At 37.9% G+C, this 18,578-nt stretch overlaps 1 protein-coding gene across 1 annotated transcript in view; it reads left to right on the top strand.

Moving 5' to 3' along the window:
- The window catches only part of HCFC2 (host cell factor C2), an 18,169-nt gene extending 6,413 nt beyond the window's left edge, over positions 1 to 11,756 (top strand). The window contains exons 7-15 of the mRNA XM_017804596.1: positions 1,190 to 1,375; positions 1,810 to 1,913; positions 2,920 to 3,082; positions 4,039 to 4,239; positions 5,441 to 5,511; positions 6,735 to 6,872; positions 8,014 to 8,199; positions 8,667 to 8,952; positions 9,664 to 11,756. Of these exons, the coding sequence (XP_017660085.1) occupies positions 1,190 to 1,375; positions 1,810 to 1,913; positions 2,920 to 3,082; positions 4,039 to 4,239; positions 5,441 to 5,511; positions 6,735 to 6,872; positions 8,014 to 8,199; positions 8,667 to 8,952; positions 9,664 to 9,689 (1,361 nt within the window). The 3' untranslated portion in view covers positions 9,690 to 11,756. The remainder of the gene's footprint in view (positions 1 to 1,189; positions 1,376 to 1,809; positions 1,914 to 2,919; positions 3,083 to 4,038; positions 4,240 to 5,440; positions 5,512 to 6,734; positions 6,873 to 8,013; positions 8,200 to 8,666; positions 8,953 to 9,663) is intronic.
- Positions 11,757 to 18,578: the final 6,822 nt, after the last annotated feature.

Here is an 18,578-nt window from a genome sequence, read left to right as displayed (position 1 = left end):
ACATCTGGGAAGCTTGCATCATGGATGATCAGAACATCTAAAGCTGTAGCAATCTCAAAGATTATTTAAGTTTTAAAAACATGCTTCACTTTTGATTGTTCAAAGGCTACAGCTATAACTTAAACTGAAAAAATTAGGAAGGCTTGTTTAGAGCCTCTGAAAGAACTTTGTGGCTAGATTCTGCATTGCATCCTTTAGTCAGTTGATACAAGGTGCTGAAGGGTGTTTTGCCTGAACTCAGGGTTTCTGACCTCTCCTTTTAGTGATCTTTTCTGCTACTATTTACTCCTTCCTACCAAACCCTTCCTTCTCTTGGGATCATTGCTGCTGCTGGTTCCTCATCTTTTGGACTGCAAAATGATACTGTTGAATCTGAAAAAGGACCAAATTGTTCCTGGGGATTGAAGGGAATTCTGGAGCACTAATCACTCATTAGTAGCTGGATTAATGGCAGGACACTGAGATGGTACTGGGGAAGAGGGAACTAGAATGGAACTTTTGGGAGCGAGTTGTTGCCTATTGAAGCAGAAGTATGGAAGTTGTTATTGGAGATTGTGAAATATTTAGGAGATAGTGAGGTGGGGTTTTTTGTTTGTTTTGTTTTTCTTTTCCTTTTTTATTTTTCCCTCAGAAGATCAGAAATTGAAAAAAAGTAACAAGAGGGATGTGCTTGAGAGTGCAGCCTAGTCAAGGCAGGTGAGAGGAGCAGGCCAGTGGCATCAGTCATGTCTAGGCTTCAGTCTCTGCAGAAGAAGTTTGAAGGAAAGCTCACTTTATTTACAGAGAGCATGCAAAAAGGAAGAGGGATCTTCTGTGAATTCTACAGAGGAATATGTAAAGCTTTAGGGGCCAAAGAGCTACCTGCAGCCTTTTGGGAAAGCACAAAGATCTCTTATCTCTGTAATTTCTACAGTGACGTAGCTGTAACTCAAAGTCTTACTGGCAGCAGAAGAGCCCTTGAAAACAAAGCATGAAAACTTGAGCATTTTTGAGCACTCTAACATGACACTGTGTAATTCTCTGACTTGTCTTGCCACCTTTGGCAAGGGTTTCTTGTTGAATCTGGTATACCTTGTACATCAGTGGAAAAGGAGCTACTGATATTACTCACAGTGTATAGATATTTAATAAGCTGATTAAGGGAGGGCCATTTCTAACATGCCATCTGTGTTTTATTGGTTTCTTGTAGAGAAGCCCCTAGCACCATCACAGGTACAGCTCATTAGAGCTACAACCAACTCTTTTCAGTTGAAATGGGATGAAGTTCCTACAGTTGAAGGATATCTTCTTCAGTTACACGCTGACTCACCAGTGCCACCGGTGGCTGGAATTCCGGTTACTGGTGTTCCTGAGACATCCCTGCTGAGTTCACAAGGTAACGAAGATCTCACAAGTCTCATTATGCTAATGTTTGTGCACAGGCAGACTAGAGTATTGCATAAGTATTTGATATGAGTTTGTTTTTTAAAGAACCATTTTTTTGCGAGAGACCGACCCTATTTCTTTGGTTATTCCCAAAATGCCTGCATTGTGATTATGTAAAACTCCACTTTACCTTGTTTCTGTTGATTTTGGTCAGCTGTCTGAATTATGAAGATATTTGTACAGTGCTGGGCACGATTTGAGAAAGGAAACAGTGAGAAAGGGATTTTATCTGACTGTTTGACCATGCAGTTTCATTTCAGATTTACAACAAAGTTTTCCTTCAGGAAACTTTGGGTCTCCCTCTCCCTTACTGGAATAGATTCCAACCAACATAGTATTACATTTTACATAACTGATGGGGATTTGTTTTTGTTTACCTGCCAGGTGGCTGTTCTCTACATCAAAATCCACAACCATTGCCTAGCATCCCTTATCCAGAACTGAAGGTTGATCATCCCAGCCAAACAAATAATCTCATTCCTAATAATGTAAGTGTTAAACTGAAAAATGCATGAGTGGCAAAGTAGTGTGGGAAGCTAGAGGACTGCCAGAACACTTTCTCAGTTTTAAAAGTCCTTGCATACTTTTTGGGCCTTAGGAAAAAAAACCCAAATCAAACAAACAGACACCTGCTGAAGTAGTTGTGTCTGTTTTCTTATGTAGCTTTTACTTTTATGATTGACAGTCTTTCAAGTCCTCTTCCTGGCAGAAAGGAAACTGCAACTGTATTGACTTCCAGAATGCTAACTTGGGAGCCTTATACCAGTAGAAATACTATTCATCCTTAAAATGTTGGTGAAATTAATGTGGAAAGCATAAAGAAAAAGGCATATTCCTCCTTTGTTAGTGCTTTTATGCTAGTCTGCTTAGTTGTAGGTTCTTACTACAGATTAAACCCAATTATTATCTGTTCTGTTTGTACAGTTGTACACATTCCACTGCTTTGCCAATTCAACAGAAAGAGTGAGGACAAAGGCTGGCTAAAGGATCACATTTTTGTAATTTTGCACCTTTTCTTAAATAAGAAAAGTCTTAGATCTGTATGGGATCCATAACGTATTCCTGGAGAAAACACATGGAGATATACTATATAATTTTCACTAACAGTAGAAGTATCTGAAGTACATGCCAGGAAAGCAAAAGTTGAAAGCCTCTGTAATTGTGATTTTCCCCATCTCCTCAAGTCCCCCCAGTAGACTAAATATGTGCATCAATGAACTTCCATGTAATGACAAAAGAACGTGAGCTCACTGTCAGATAACATTTGGTATCTATCAGAGACATGTCCAGGTCAACTCAGAGTTTGAGTTTTTGTTTTATAATGGCTAAGATAAGGGGGATTGAGGGGTTGGTTTCTTGGTTTAATTTAGAGTACTAGGGAATTGTTGGAGGAGTTTAGCTTGTTGCTTATGAGTAAGCATTTTCATGCCATGTTTGCAACTGAAATTTCCCAACTTTGCAGTTAAACACTAAAAAATGTGTTGTTTTGCTTAGGTCCAAGTTTCCCTTTCATCCAACTCATTATTGAAAGTAGAAGGAAAAGAAAAGGTTGCAGCACCTGAAAACAAGATTACACAGGAGACTATGAAAAACCACACAGATGCTGCAGGATTCAAAGAATCAAATGCCCCTTCTCTTTTGCCTGTTTGTACTTCAAGTAAGATGACTGTAGAATAAAAATTAATTGAAAAGACAGAGTAAAAATTCATCTCATAAACATAAAATAAGATTATTTGTCTTGTAATTTAAAATTATTTTAGATTCCTTCGTAGTTTAAAAAAACCCAACTTGTGTTAGTTATTACCGAACATATTTTTAGAAGATACAGGGAAAAATGAAATCCTAAATTATTTGAAGTGTTGCAAGGGACGTGAAATTCTCAATATATTCATTATTATGATGGCAAATGTGTCTAAACATAAGTAGCCATTTTTAACATAAAAAAAAGGACATTTTACAACATCATGGTGATAGTAACTCCAGATTCTTTGACACTGTGTCTGTTAGCAGTGAAAAGCTATAATGTAAAATTTCAGGCAATGTAGAGAGAAGCATGTTTCTCTCTGACTGTAGAGGAAATAGAAGATGACAAGGCACTGATGTAGGCATTTCACTGAAGTGCCTTAATTCAGTGTGGTGAATCCAGGCTCAGTCACCTGATCTGTTTATATTTGACTTTCATTTTATGGGTTGTTGGATTTTTATTTTCTTCACAGTGTAATTTAAGTATCATGTGGAAATTTTGGTTCTTAGTGCTAAGTGAGAAACAAAATTCCACAGGGGTTAATCTTGATTGTTACAAATCTGTGATACTGATTTGTGTGGATGCTTTATTTTGGTGGTTTTTTCCCAAATTAATCCTTTTGTAACAAAATAAATATAGAATGGCAAGCTTCAAACAACTGTTTACATGTATCTGTTTATGACTGTGCAGACAGACTTTAGTTCAGTTATATACCTAAAGAAAGCTCTGGTAATCAATATGATCAGATCTATTCTAACCTAATTCTGAGCTAAACTCAGGCTTCATAGGAAAGTAAAGCCATTAGATCAGGTTGAGATTTGTTATGTGTTATCAATATTGATTTCTGGTTAATATTTTCTCTTTTTAAGGTGCTCAGACATCAGCAAATGTAGGTGAATTACATGACTTGGACAAACAAACTGTAAATCCTGATGCTTCTGTATCCAGTACTGTCTCCAGCACACAAACTATGGTAACCCAGCAGGCTGTTAAAACTGAATCATCAAGTACAAATGGGGCAGTTGTTAAAGATGAAACTTCACTAACAACATTCAATTCAAAATCTGAAGGTTTGAAATGTGTTTCACATACTGTATTTTGAGCCATATATATCTAAGGCCATCAGAGTTCCCTTAGTGTGGTGGGATTCCCATCTTGACTAGTACCTGGGATGTAGATAGGCTTCGGGCATTGAAGACCTTGTGCAGCCTGGATGATCTCTGCTATGATTTAAACATCTTTTAAAATCAGGATATTCCTTTTATACATCTGTAAATCACTGTTTTTCCTGTAAGTGAAAGGTCCTTTAAAGTCTTCATTTAAGGTTCATTTTCTAAATAGCAGTGGTAGCCAGTTTTGGTGCCCATTGCACATTTGCTTTCGTTCAGCGATTGTGAGTCAGCAAAAGACTAAAATAGTAACCTTAGATGATTTTGATTTTAAGCAATTGACCTTTAACAAATATGTCCAGTTAACATGGCTAGCTCACCGCTAGTCAGATGTGCTGACCTCTTCATAGTCTGCTTGAAATATCCAAAATAAGCAGCAAAGCAGAAAATAAACATATGGGTAGTTTTTCAAGTTTTGTTTTTCACAAATATCAACAGGCTGTGCTTGTTACTGTTTTGATTGTTAACTAAAGAACTGTATTCTTATATTGATGTTACGTGTGTAGTATAACTTTTACCAAACAGTACTGTATTTTAAAAGCAAAACCCAGAAGCACAGGTATAGAATACTAATATTCCCTTGTGTTGCTTGTGTGCTTAATCTGTTTTCTTTTTTTTAATATTCCATTTTAAATTCAATGAATGCTCTGTTCCCATTTGTTAGGATTGTTACAGATTAACTGCTCATGCTCAGATTCAAATTGTATTGATGTCAGAAACAATGCAATCAAATTAAGATTTCACACTTAGACTATTCATACAGTGCCATCAGTTTGTGCCTCAATCTGGTGTTTAGATTATTTGCTTGCAAATATTTTATATGGATTTCATAATTCTGTTCTTATTTAGGATTTTCTGCCTTCTGTTTTTATTATCTGTAGCAGCCTCCAGTGCCAGACTCTCAGAATTGTTCTGTGAATAGGACAGAAGCCAAAATTAGTTGTTTGTGTTATAAATAGAACTGCATGCAAAAGAAGTCTGAGAAGGACTTGTGCAACCAATACTTGTAAATGGCTATTGAGGTCAACTTCCATATTCTGTCAATTTTGTGTTCAATTTTCTGTGTCACTCAAGCTTTTTAAATTTAACTTTTTGTTTTTAGCTGCTGAAACTGCTTATATCATGCCTTCAACAAGGGTCAGTACTGGACAGACAAATGATTCACACTCCTCTGTAAGTCTGAAAAAGTATAATCAAATTTCTATATCTATTGTTCTGTTGATTAGTTGTAAGGGCTCTTCTGTTTGCTTTTCTTTCAGAAATATAATTAAAGGAAATGTTTATTTAGGGCTTGAAGTGAATAATACAGGGGTAAACATTTCTGTTGTAAAACTAATTGCATTGTGTGGGTTTAATGTGAGTCTAAGTAGCAGTTGTGTAGTTGGGAGGAGATCCAAGTATGTGTTTCAGCTGTTGAATCATTTTTATTGACTGGCACAGTGGAATGGTCTCTCTGCTGCATGATGTGCAAATGTACAATGTTTTTCTGTATGCACAGTTGAATTGAAAATGAAGTATGTATTAGATCAGACTATTGTTAGCTGCTGATCTATAGATTTGAAACGTTACTTAACTGACATCTTGATGTTTTTCCCTAGAGGAGATGGGGACTGGCTATGCAAGCTGTAAATACTGCCTGAAAAAGTAAATGCTTCCTATTTCACCTGCTTACAACTTAATACACAAAACCAAGGTGCCACTGTTGCCACCAAAAGCGAGGAACTAAGGATGGGGAGAAGCAGCTGCTACCTAAAGGGTTGGGGTGCTTTTGCCAAGAGCAGCTGCAGTTCCTGCCCCGTTTCCGTGCCAGCAGGATCGTGGCCTGTCTGTGCTGGGCACACTGACTGTGCAAGTGCTCTCCCTGGTGTCTGGAGACAAGCAGGAAAGACAGTTTGTCTTTCTGGGTCAGTCAGGAACAGTTCACACACCCTCCACCACCATCGCCCCACGCCGCAGCAGAGGCCTGTTCTCAGCTGCCGGCGAGTTCAGCAGTGGCTGAGGGAGAGCATGTTTGGGGCTGAGATACAGCTGATTCCCAGGGAGAGCTGCTGGTGTTGGACCACTCTGTGGAACTTCTTGACCTCTGAGCCAAATTAACTCGCAACTACATGCTGCTACAGACACCTAGTTCTACAGCTTTAAACTTCTTCCCCTGCCTGTTTAGAATATCAGATGTGACATCCCAGCTGTTGCCTTTTAAATAACAGACTGTGTCTATGTTTAAGAACCAGTTGGTTTTGAACACTGTTTTAATAGTATATGCATATCCATTTGAAGTATAAGAAAGTAACACTGGTATAAAAGGGGGTTGTCTCTCACATATACTAGAGTCTTAACACTTTTTTACATTACTCTGAAGTCTGGGTAATCCACATAACATGTTCTTCAAATACTAGAAAACTCCACAAAGACCGATGGCACCAGTGAAAGCAAGAGACCGGCGATGGTATGATGTTGGAATTTTTAAGAACAACAGTGCTGTGGTGAGCCAGTTCTACTTGCTGCCAGAGGAAACACTGAACATTTCTAACAAGGTACTTGCTGATTCTCCTCTGACATAACTTGCACGTAAAGTATTTTGGGATCTGTTGCTATTGTTAATTCTTTTCTTATTTCTAACCTTAAGAAAGAATTTTAAACTCAATAAACTTTCAAACCTGTAAAAATTCTTAAAAACTAAAAAACCCACAACTTTTTTAATATGTCACTTTGGTACAGCATTGAAATGTTTCAAAGTTTCTTCTCTGCTCCCAGAATTGTTGCCTAAAAATTCTTAAAGATACTAATAAGACATAGGCTAGGCTGTTTAAAAAGACTAGATCTGGAACTGTAGTGGGTTTTGTATTACATCTTTCTATCTTAATGTTTTTGTACATGTAAGTTGATATATGAAAATACATGTGAAACTTGCAAAGGTGTTGCAGGTTTGATGACAAAAGTGTAAATTAATGATGTCTTAGTGAACTTGAAACAAAAATCGTATTTTGTTTTCGTGAGACAGAAGCAAAATAACAGAACCCTCTCTTTGAAAGCACTTCAGTACAAATATTGTATATCTTTAAAGAGCACAGTACATTTTACAGTGTTTACATTGGTTGTATCTCTTGTACATTATTCAGAAGGCAAGTAGTTCCATTGTAAGTTTTAGTGATGGATCAATGCATATTTTAATCATGGAAGTACAGTGGCACATAATGTTTCAGAAACCTATTTGTTACTATCTTACAGAGCTTTTCTTTAAAAACATTTTGATTACCTCCACATCAATTTGCAGCTCCTAACTACAGGAATAACTGGTTTTGAAATAAAAATATTATTTAGGACAGAAGATTATGCTAACTGAATCATAAGTTATGTAATTGTGAATGCTACTTTGCTTTTACTTTCCCGAGTAAAAATAACCACAAGGTGCAGTTTAATTTAAATGATTGAAAAAATGGGGTATTTTTTTGGTTTGGAGATATAGTCTCTCACATTGCATCTTAGATCACCTGTTTTGAGGTGAGATAGTGCCCTCAGTCAGAACCTTTTCGTAAATTCTCATTTAAGTACAAAAGTATTAGGTAGATTTTCAGTTTCGATTAAACTTAATTTATTACTACCCACCTTACTTTTTTTAGGCTAATTGTGTTTAGAATATTTTAAAAATTAACTCAAATGTTGCTTTCTTTTCAGACGGAAGGTGCAGATGTACCAGACTACAGATTACTGAAGAAACAGGATCTTTTTCCAGGCACAGTGTACAGGTTCAGAGTTGCTGCAATTAATGGCTGTGGTGTTGGGCCTTTCAGTAAAATCAGTGAATTCAAAACTTGCATTCCGGGTTTTCCTGGAGCTCCTTCAACAGTCAAAATCACCAAGGTGAGAAATATAAGTAATTCTAGTTCCGATGTATAAAATTCTTTATATATCAGTTTAATCTCAGAACTCTTGGGTTTAGTTGGTTTGTTGTTGGGGTTATTTTTAAGTTAAAATTGTCATATAAAATAGTTTCAAATACTTACTTAACTCTGCTCAGTGTAATATTCTTTAAGAAAATTGCTAAAAATAATAATTTTAAGACTTACTGATTATGTTACCAGATACATGTCTTATTCAGTCATCTGATGGTTTACCTGTGATTTTCTGTTCATTCATCCTTAAATCTGTAGGGGTTTACCATGCTTTTTTAAAAAAAAAAGTCAAGAGATACATCCTTATCTCCAGAGTGATGATGTTTCGGTTAGAATTCTCAGATAATCTTTAGAATTTGGGGGGGTTTATTTTTATATTGTTTATATATTTATGGTTAGCTACATACTATCACGTTTTTCTCTCTTTTCCTTCAGAGTGTAGACTGTATTCATCTTTCTTGGGAGCCTCCTGCTTCACCCTCTGGAAATATTTTAGAATATTCTGCCTACTTAGCAATCCGTTCCACGCAGTTACAGGAAAATCCAAGTCAACTTGTATTTATGAGAATATACTGTGGTCTTAAAACATCCTGCATAGTGACTGCTGCCCAGCTTTCCAATGCTCACGTTGACTACACTTCCCGACCTGCCATAGTGTTCAGGATTTCCGCAAAGAACGAGAGAGGGTACGGACCGGCCACGCAAGTCCGGTGGCTCCAAGGTAAAGTCTTGAAATGTTCTTTTGTTCCTTACAGGAGCTTTATGCAAATATAGTTGTTGAAGTTGTCTTTGCGTTTTTAAAAAAAAAAAAAAAAAAAAGAATTAGATTTGTTCACAAGCAAAACCAAGCAAGTTTGTTGGTCATTGAGTCTTAACCTGCTCCCTAAAACTATAACAGCCTAGGAAGCTTCTGACTTCCCTGGGCTTCACTTCAGCTCAAAAATTTTTTCAGTCTAATAAACAATCCATTTACGTGCATGTGTGTAATCAGGGGGTGTTTTTCAGTGTTTTCACCCTCCTTATTAGAAAAAATTTTCATTAGATGATGTAAGGTGCAATTTTGTGATGCTTATACACTTTAAAGTCTGTATTACAGCCAGAAGAGGTTTTGTCATCTTGTCCCTGCGCTTGAATTTGTACAGGTTCATGATGACCTGGGGATGGGAGTGGATTCACTGAAAATAAAGATTAGTTTTAGCCTGATCAGTTCTGGCTCACCTTACAAGTCAGCCACTCCAGAGGCTCTAAACAAGAACTTTTGCTGTCTTCCAAAATGTTTAGTATTCCAGTGCTGTTTTAACCCTTTAACTGGCAAGGAGTTTGACCATGATCTGTACCCCAGAACTCTGAAACAGCAGTTGTTTGAAAGTGTTTGACCATGTACACCACGTGAAATTATGAAGCATTTAACAATGTCTCCTCCTTTTTTCAGATATGAAAACATCAGGCTCAAAGTAGTGTTGCTACTCTCAAAGCCATCAGTAGAAACAACATAATAGATCTCCAGTTTCGAATGTAGTGTTTAATGTAACTCTTGTACTATTTGTAAATGCTACAAATATTTTATTTTTGCATTGTTTTTATCTTAAAAATATATAACCTTTTTTACGTTTGACACATCAGCGTTACACAGCCTTGCTCAGGTATATGAGTACCGTATAGAAACTATACTGAAGATGGTGGGGTGAAGGATCACACCCTATCCAGTAGCTCTTTTTGGTAGTGATAGTTAAAATGTAAAAAATACACGCTTTCAAATTAAAAACAAAGAACAAATTTGGCACAAGCAGCAGTATTTGAGGTAGAGTCCCCATTATTGCTTCGGATCTTGCACAGGTAATTCGTAAGATTTGGTATAAGAGCAAATTCTGTTTGGTTTTGGTTCCTTATACCACATTCTTCGTTGTGGTGTCTGAGTACAAGGCAAAAATTTCCAGTTATTATATAGTAACTTAAAATGTATAAATATTTTAATATATACTTTTTTTGTAAAGAAATGATTTTTTCTACTATTTGTAACAAATATCTTAATCTTGAAAGATATCCCCCGAAAATTTAAAAGGAAAAAGAGAAACTTATCCATTGCTCTTATTACAAAAAACATAAATTCAATGTAAATGCACTACTAATATTTAGAATTATCCTTTTGTAGTTGTACAAATCTTGAACTTGTAAATACCAATGTTTACAAGAGACCTTTCTGGTCTTGTATGAAAACTTCCATGAGATTCATTCTCTTTTTTTTTTTTTTTTTTTTAATAAATCCATATGCTTTGCTTTTAGCATATGCTTGCTTTTTGCACTAATAATAACTTACCTCATTCCTGTGTTTGTAATCACTTGTGTTGCTTCCATAATGTTTCTGTAAAACTTCAATCTGAAAATTTTAACCAAAGTTTAGAATACATGGTAAGCAATTTTGCACATATTATATGGCAACTTTCAACATATTTATTCCAGTTAATCTTCTTAAGTGCTTGTTTGCTTTACCAATATATTCTACCAATCAAGTTCAGTATCTCCCTTTTACTATGCATCATTTTACATTAACTAGCTAGCTGATAAAATCAACAAGCATTACTTCTAGGAATAGGTTGATCCATTCCTATGCTAAAAGAAAAAATTTGTTCACAGTAGTGAAATAAAGGTAAACATTTTAAATGCTATTTATATATCTATATGTAAACCTGTGTTTACCAAAGTGTAGAGGAAAATGGCTGAGTTGGACAAGGTCACTAGGTGAATAGATTGAGGCACTTAAATAAGATTTATTTTAAAATAAAATCTAAATTATTTACTGTGCAATGAAGTTTATACTTTGCACTTTAATTTTGCCCCAAATGCCAAAAGACTTATACATCAAGGTAGAACTTCTTGCCTCTTCCAGTTAAATTTGTCTTAAGAGCGTTTGTAAATATATAAACTAAAATAAATTATGTGCCTGGTTTGGTGGGAGAAGTATCACTAAAATATTAGAGATTTAACAGCTCAAGTATCCCAGAGCAGATTTAATAGCCAAGTTTTGGCTACCCTGAAAATCAGGGTTATAACGAAAGTGCTGGTACAGCCTTAATTATCGCAACGCATCACATGCCACAATAGCATATGAGAAGTGCTGGGGACCATAAATCACTCTGATAGTGTTGATTGTGGCACAGGAGTAATACGTGTGGTTTGACTCCAGAGGAAAACCGTGTGTTTGTGATAATAACAGATATCCCAGATTCACTTTAAACAGTGTTTATAGTATGAATGTATAGGACTTTTCCTGAAGTTAACTGGCTTTAAGATATTTGTGTTTTAATGGTCCATTTTGTCAGGTATGATCTCACTACCAATACTGTCTGATAACTAAAATATCATACACACGAACTGTTAACTAGAAGAGTAGAACTTGGTTTTTCTTATTAGTACTGTGAAAGAAGCCTTTAGAGAAAACATTTGTGGCTTTGATTTTGTTGGTTGATAGCTGTGATTGTAGAGTCGTTATTTAAGAATAAAACCTGTTGGGTATGTCTGGGTGGAGTATTTTTGCACTTGGTTTCACCTGCTTTGCACAATTTCTTTTTCAGTGGGTATGTCACAACTACCAAAGGGTAAAACTGTGGCGTTTTCAATGAAAGTGTAATTTCCTTGTAAGTGTGCTTTCTTCAGCTGACTTGACATAAGATGTCACTTTCTCTTTTTGTCCAAGTTGGGTGATGGTGAATAGTGACCATAAGCAAACCTTCGGTTCCTCACAGTTTTACTTTAACCTGAAATTGTGGTACACACTGTAAAATACACTTTGTGGTCTGTTTTTAGAACTGTATTTATAATGTCTAAATCCCACCTGTTTGCCTATCAACTAGATATCAGACAAATATTGATTGTTCAATTTTAAATTTGTTTAGAAGACTGTTGACACCAGCTCTTTGAGACTTCGTGTTATACATTTATTTCAGATACCGCTAAAGGAGATGTAACAGAAACTGAAATCTATCAGATGACAGTATCCATATTGTAGAAATGTCTAGGTTTACTAAACTCCTTAGGGAGGTTGTGACTGTGTAAGTATAGGACAGTCGTGCCACTTATGGCAGACACTGCTACAGCTTCACCTTAAGAATGTTCTTGTGAAAGTGGAAATGAAATGAACAATAACCTATACTTTGTGTTTTCAAAGTAATTATAGCAATATCTTTTGAATGTAGTCTGGAGTAGAGCACATGATCATGCCATAAACTCTGAAGATATAATAAGTATTACTGTTGTTATCTGATATTTCAGGATAGCGAATTTGACGTGAACTTAGTCTTACAGCCTGTTACTTAATGACCTCTACAAGGAAACTGACATTTTGTACAATTGAAGTTGATTAGTCTTATTTCAAAGCATTGTTTGTTCTTTGTAATAAAGTGGTTGTCCTATCAAATGCATTGTAAACATCGTGTGGGGCCGTTTTTTCAAAGGTGTACGTGTACAAACTTCAAATTTCTGATACAGAGAAGAGAATGAGCGTGTTTGTCAAGGCAGGGAAGAGGATTTAATGATAATGTGGTACTATCCCTGTTTCAGGTTACTTCTTGGTTACCTCATGAGCTTTTTCCTTAGTGGAGGCTCTCCACTTTCCTTGCCCCACCTTCTCCTACAGTTGCTGTGCCCTCACCTTTACTCTCGCCCTTCCTTGCCTTTGTGCCATGCAGCTTGCAGGCTGTGGTCTCTGAAGTGAAATTTTGAAATTACTTCCCCTGCCTATCCACCAGCCATGCTGTTCAAAATGAGTGACAAAGAGTTTGGTATTGCTTTGTTACAGTTTGTTAAAAACATGTGTCAGTACTTAGTGTGCTCAGAAGGCTTCTGGTAAGGACATGAATTGCATTCGTGTCCAGCTCTGCTCAAAATGACATCATCTTGGGCAAGCTGGTAAACTTTTATGGCAGTTGACTATGGGGAACTACTGAGGAAACAAGCAGTACGTGTGGCCAGAAGCAGGGGAGCAGAGACAAGCAAGTGAACTGGAAGGTCTGGATTGTTTCTAGACCTCCTTAAGAGACTTCATACAAGGAACTGCTAAAAGCTGTCTGCTCCAGATTTATTCCTTCCTTGTGTTCCTAGCTATTGTAATAACTGTTGTTATTATTTTGTTATTTGTGATCCTTGCATTAGTGAAAAACAAATGGGAAAACCTAAACAATCAGTGAAGAATTCCCTCATGCTGTTTTCTTTCTAATAAGATTCTCGGAGTAGGAGTTATTTTCTCTTGAAGGCAAATTTGAATTTGCTGTATGAATTTATCTTAAAAACAACTCAGGCTTATTTTTCTTTATGGCATTAGCTGGTCCTCTGTGTATTTTTATATTTTCTAATGAGCTAAACATCAGGGGTTTTATTCTGTGGCTTCCAGTTCTGACACTGAAGCATTTCCAGATTCCCAGGGCAGGGGTGGAGCACTGACTGCTGGCACTGTGTGCAGTGAGCGTGTTCCTCCTCCTGTTAGTAGCTGTGAAATCTTCGTTTTGGTGTGTTTTGCACTGATCTGGAAGTGGAGATCTTTATTTATCCAGAAGTTAGCTGAAAGGTATCAGGACGATGAGCTTAAAATGAATTCTCTTGTTCCATGAATGAATCTGTAGGATACTGCATCTCCAGCACTGCCCCCAGAGAGGGGAAACCCCCAGGGCGTGCTGGGAGGCAGGCGGGGGGTAGGTTGGGCATCCAGCCAGATCCTAGAATTTGTGTCTTGCACCTGCAGCCCCCTGGAGGGAGGATGGCAGGAAGGCCCAAGAGATCTCTGTAAGCTTGTGGGCCCGTTTGTCTAACTCCATCCTTATGTGCCTAAAGGTATCTGGTAAAAATCTGGCATCTGTAAAGCTGCTAAATGAAGCCTTGGTCTGTTCCCTAAATCCTTCAAAAGCTTGAAGCACTTTACAGTACTTGTTGGACTTACAGCCCTGACAGTAACAACAAAAATGTCTACCAAATTGGGGCTGGGCATAGGTTGCTGTCATTGTTTTTTTTTCAAGGGGGTTCTTGCCTCTCACAAGCATCTGCTTTTAATATATGACATAATTGCTAAGTTGGTACAGCAGCTCCTTAAAATGAAAACTAAGGCTTGGATGTGGTATCTTCAAAGAGAAAAAGAGACGAAGCATTTCAGTGTGTCCTGGTGTTCAGAGAGTTATTTCTGTATCTGTTTAAATTACGAAATATTGTTATCCACACATGGAAGTTATCAATATAGTTATTTCCAAGTGATTCTTAAAAGAGGCACACTGGGTATAATGCCATTTTAGAAGGTTCAAAAGCAATATTTCCTTAGTTTTGTTTGCATCCTCTTTTTTTGTCTGCATTCACTCATTTAAATGTTTATTGTCTAGGACTCTTAACTGCCTTTTAGAGTAACCATCACTCTCTTACTTGCAGTGCTGATAGTTCTCCTTTAACAAAAGTTATTTAGTACAAGTAGCACCTTGCAACTTTGAGCAGTATTAAGAAATATCCCAAATTCTCCTTTTTAGTAGCAGCTTTGCAATTATTTCTTCATTGTACTTTGCCTGACTAGAGAAGAGACTTTTATGTCGACCTTAAATGCTGTCTGCTCCATAAGGAAAATTGAGTCTGGGAGCAACTCTCTGAAATAACTGTGGAGAAAAAAAAAAGGCTTGAAATATCAATGTAATAGTTTGAGGTTTCACCTATTTATGTTACAGCGTAAATGTTTTAGTGTAAATGCAGGATATTTATGTAGTTATTATTGAAAGATTACCGAAGAAAGTTAGGAAGATGAAGTTGCTGTAGAAAAGTGCTGCTGAGTCATCTGAAGCAATGTGGGAGCTGTCAAGCCAGACAAAATGGCCATTTATTGTCATTATTTCTTTTTCTGATGGGTACAGAACTTGATCCCACTGCATCCACCCTAGAGACATTTGGGATGAGTTTCAGCTGCTTGGCTTGTGAAATGTGGCTGTTGCTCATGGTTTTCAATGGAGTGAGAGTGGACTCATCCTCTGATGCAACACTCCCCAGGCCCCGTTTTCTCATCACAAAGTGATGGAGCCTGTTTCCCTGTAGCAGAAATGTTCTCCAGCTGGCTGGAGGTGAGATTTTTGGATCCTTTCCTTCTCCCTCAGTGCTTAGCCTTTCCTGTTAGCTGGCTCTGGGCATCTCCCTGCTCATCAGGTTGCTTTTCCTGGTATGTTACATTACACAGGGAACTTGGGTGTCTGGCTGGCTTTGGATTTCATGGCTGGGGCCAGGGAGTTGGATGCTGCAGAAACAAACCTGTGCATCCCAGCACCCTTTATCTGTGCTGTGTTGCTCTCGACAGTGATGGGACATAAGCTTTGCTGGGGTTGACTGTTTGTCTTCCCACAGGGTGCAGAGAGAAGTGAAAATATTATATACTCCTCCTAATTTGCTGTTGCATAAAATGGTGGCCATGCTCTAGCTGCAGCTGTATTTTGAGTGACACAGCACTTACACCTGAACTGTGAGTCTCAGGTGTGCTGCTGGGAGGTGGTTTTATTTGCTGTTCATGTTACTGTGTGGGCTGTGCCAGATTAAGTGTAAGGCACACACAGATCAGATTAGCAACCCCAAGGATGCTCCTCTGCCCAGCAGATTTAAACCATCAATAGTTGTCTTTCATACAAACACAAATCAGGTGCCATTGCTCCCAATAAACAGATCCCCTGGCCGACTGTGCTGCAGTAAAATATTCCAGGAAATGACCCTGGAAATTTGCCTGGAAGATTTCTTATACAAGGGTAGCCGACTCCGTCTGAGCTGCTGTGCACAGCCTCACCTCTGGCCCTGCCTCCACAGCCATCCTTGGAGACCCTGATTTAATAAACTCAGCAGCTGGCACCAATTTGGAGACCACTGTGCACAGGAGCAAACTGCCCTCACTCCCAAAAGCACATGGCCTTGGATGTCACCACAAGCTGAACTGGCAGTTTCCAGAGAGCTTCCCATTAAACTTTTACATACCGAGGGTCAGAGGTGACGTTGCATTCCATTATCATCCCACTTTCACAAATCAATAGGTAAATGAATCAATATTTGGTTGCTTGAATGTATTTTTTCAGCCTTTTAAAGGACAAAAGTATGAATTGTTTTGCCAGAACAGCATATCTGATTTTTGAAGAGGAGAAATTGGTTTGTATTTTCAACAAGGTATATCTTAAAGTGTACCACATCCAAAAGGCATCCTCCTACCACTGCTCCTTCCACCAAACCAGTCTGACAGGAGAACAGTAAGAACCATGGTCCACATTATCAATATTTAACTTCTTCCTCTAGGGCTGCTTGGCCCTGTATAAAATATAGTTTTCCTATAGTGTTATTAACCTTAGAATCTACATACAGGGGTGTGGTTTTTTCATCTATAGACACAAGAAAATTCACTTCAAATTTAGGTGAAAATCTTCCTTTCTTTTACTATACTTGGTACAAATCAAAACTGAAAAACTCAAGCCTGCACCATTTGGGAGTACAGTGACTTAAAAGCAAGTTGTCTTATTGCTGTAAATGTAACTGAAGCAGCGAGTCTATGTGACAACTAGAACATTAATCACATTCAGAGCTCTGCAAAATGAGGAACATTATAGCTATAAGCAAGGCTGCTGCCAACTCTTACCATGACAGCAAGGTGCTGGGGAAAATACTAGCCCTTGGCTCTCCCCCTTGCTTTGCACTGAGGAATCTCCTCTGTGTGTGCAGTTGCCCATATGCTTCCTCTCCTGCCAAAGGCAAGAGAGAAATCACCTATATATGCTTGCAACATCTTAATGAGCATCATCCTGAAACTGCAATAGGGATCATCTACTAATCTGACATGATTCACAGCATATCAGGGTGCAGTTCAAGGAGGACAGCTATTTGAAGTACAGCCCACATAATTCAGGCTGATTTTTACCTACAGGCAGATAAGCATGGGTCAGTAGATATTTAGAATGTACCACCTCATGCCAGGACTCCATCTGTGTTCTGGCTACATCATCCAGCCACATATTTTAGCATTCAGTAGAGATCAGAAGAGAGGAATAAATAAAATAGTAAAACAATGCATATGTACATCAACAAAACTGGTAAAGGCAGAGCCTCAGCTCCCATTAAGCCTGTAATGAGGGGATGTAGAAGAGCACCACCTAAATCAGCTTTTCTCATAACTGCAGTTTGACCAGAGATAACAGCAATTCTGTGCTTTTAAAGACACCACGAGCACTCTATAAAGAAATGTCAGAAGGATCAAGTTACACAGAAATTCATTTTAAAAAAATCACTGTGGTAAAATCTGCTTGTGTCATGAAAAGACACCTAAAAAAAGTCACTGTGCTTGGAAACAGATCTTTGAACATCACTGCTGTTGCAAGCAGCCTTTCTCCAAGTCTCAGCACAGGCTGCCACAGCTGTCTCGAGCACAAGCTCAATTTGGGGTTATGTCAGTTCAAACAAAACATTCAGAGAACCAAACACAGCAGTTTTGTAGGAACACATGAGATGCAGCAGGAATGGTCATTCTTGCTTTGGGTCTAAGCTACTTGTAAACTTGGAATACTTAAAAAGTGAGAACGTGCATCAGTTGTTAAAACTAAAGGCGCTGCAGTGGTTGTGCTACTCCTAATATAAATTAGGCAAGTATTTTTTCAGACTTTATTAGAATGGTTTCAAAGAGAGATGGAACAAAGTGTTGCACTATTACTTCTGTTTATGCAGTTTCAGAAGTGAATGAGCAAGTTGGTTGCAGTTTTGTGCCTGGACCTCAGGGGGTGAGGAAGAGAAGAAAGAAAAAAGAAAAACGCTCCTTTGCTCACATGATGGTGTATAAACCACAAACTCAAAATACTTTAACCTAAACTCACAGAAGAGGGGGCAGACTGAAAAATGTTGCTTGTTTCAAGCAAATGTGTGGAGCGGGATGACCTCAGCCCCCTTCCTGCACTTCCAACTGCCAAATCTCTCCTAGCTTCTCCTTAGCTGGTATCACAGCTTTTTTCCATTGCAAATCTGGGAACATCAAGAACAGGGTATGCTGCCCTGAAATAAATGGAATACAAACAGAAGGGGCTCGTGTAGGGATTGTGTTATTCATTTTTACATTTAATGAAAAACTCCATTTGTTCAGTCATGGCTGCTGAAGAATGACAGGCTGCCACAAAACCCAGAACATCCGTCCAGACTGCCACAGAATACACTGGATCACCTCCAAAGGCTCTGCCAGCATGATGTTGACATGTAAGAAACGCTGTTTAAATCTGCACATACATAAAATTTTTGTTTAGCAAAGAACTGCCTATTTCAGGCTTCCAGGATGTCTTAGTTTAAGCTATTTTCCCAATATTGAACTGTCACTTTTTTTTTTAC

This window comes from Lepidothrix coronata, unplaced genomic scaffold (assembly GCF_001604755.1).
Source record: "Lepidothrix coronata isolate B3197 unplaced genomic scaffold, Lepidothrix_coronata-1.0 Scaffold10, whole genome shotgun sequence".
Lineage (NCBI taxonomy): Eukaryota > Metazoa > Chordata > Aves > Passeriformes > Pipridae > Lepidothrix > Lepidothrix coronata.
Note: the sequence above shows the minus strand (reverse complement) of the source record. Positions and strands in the feature narration are given on the sequence as shown.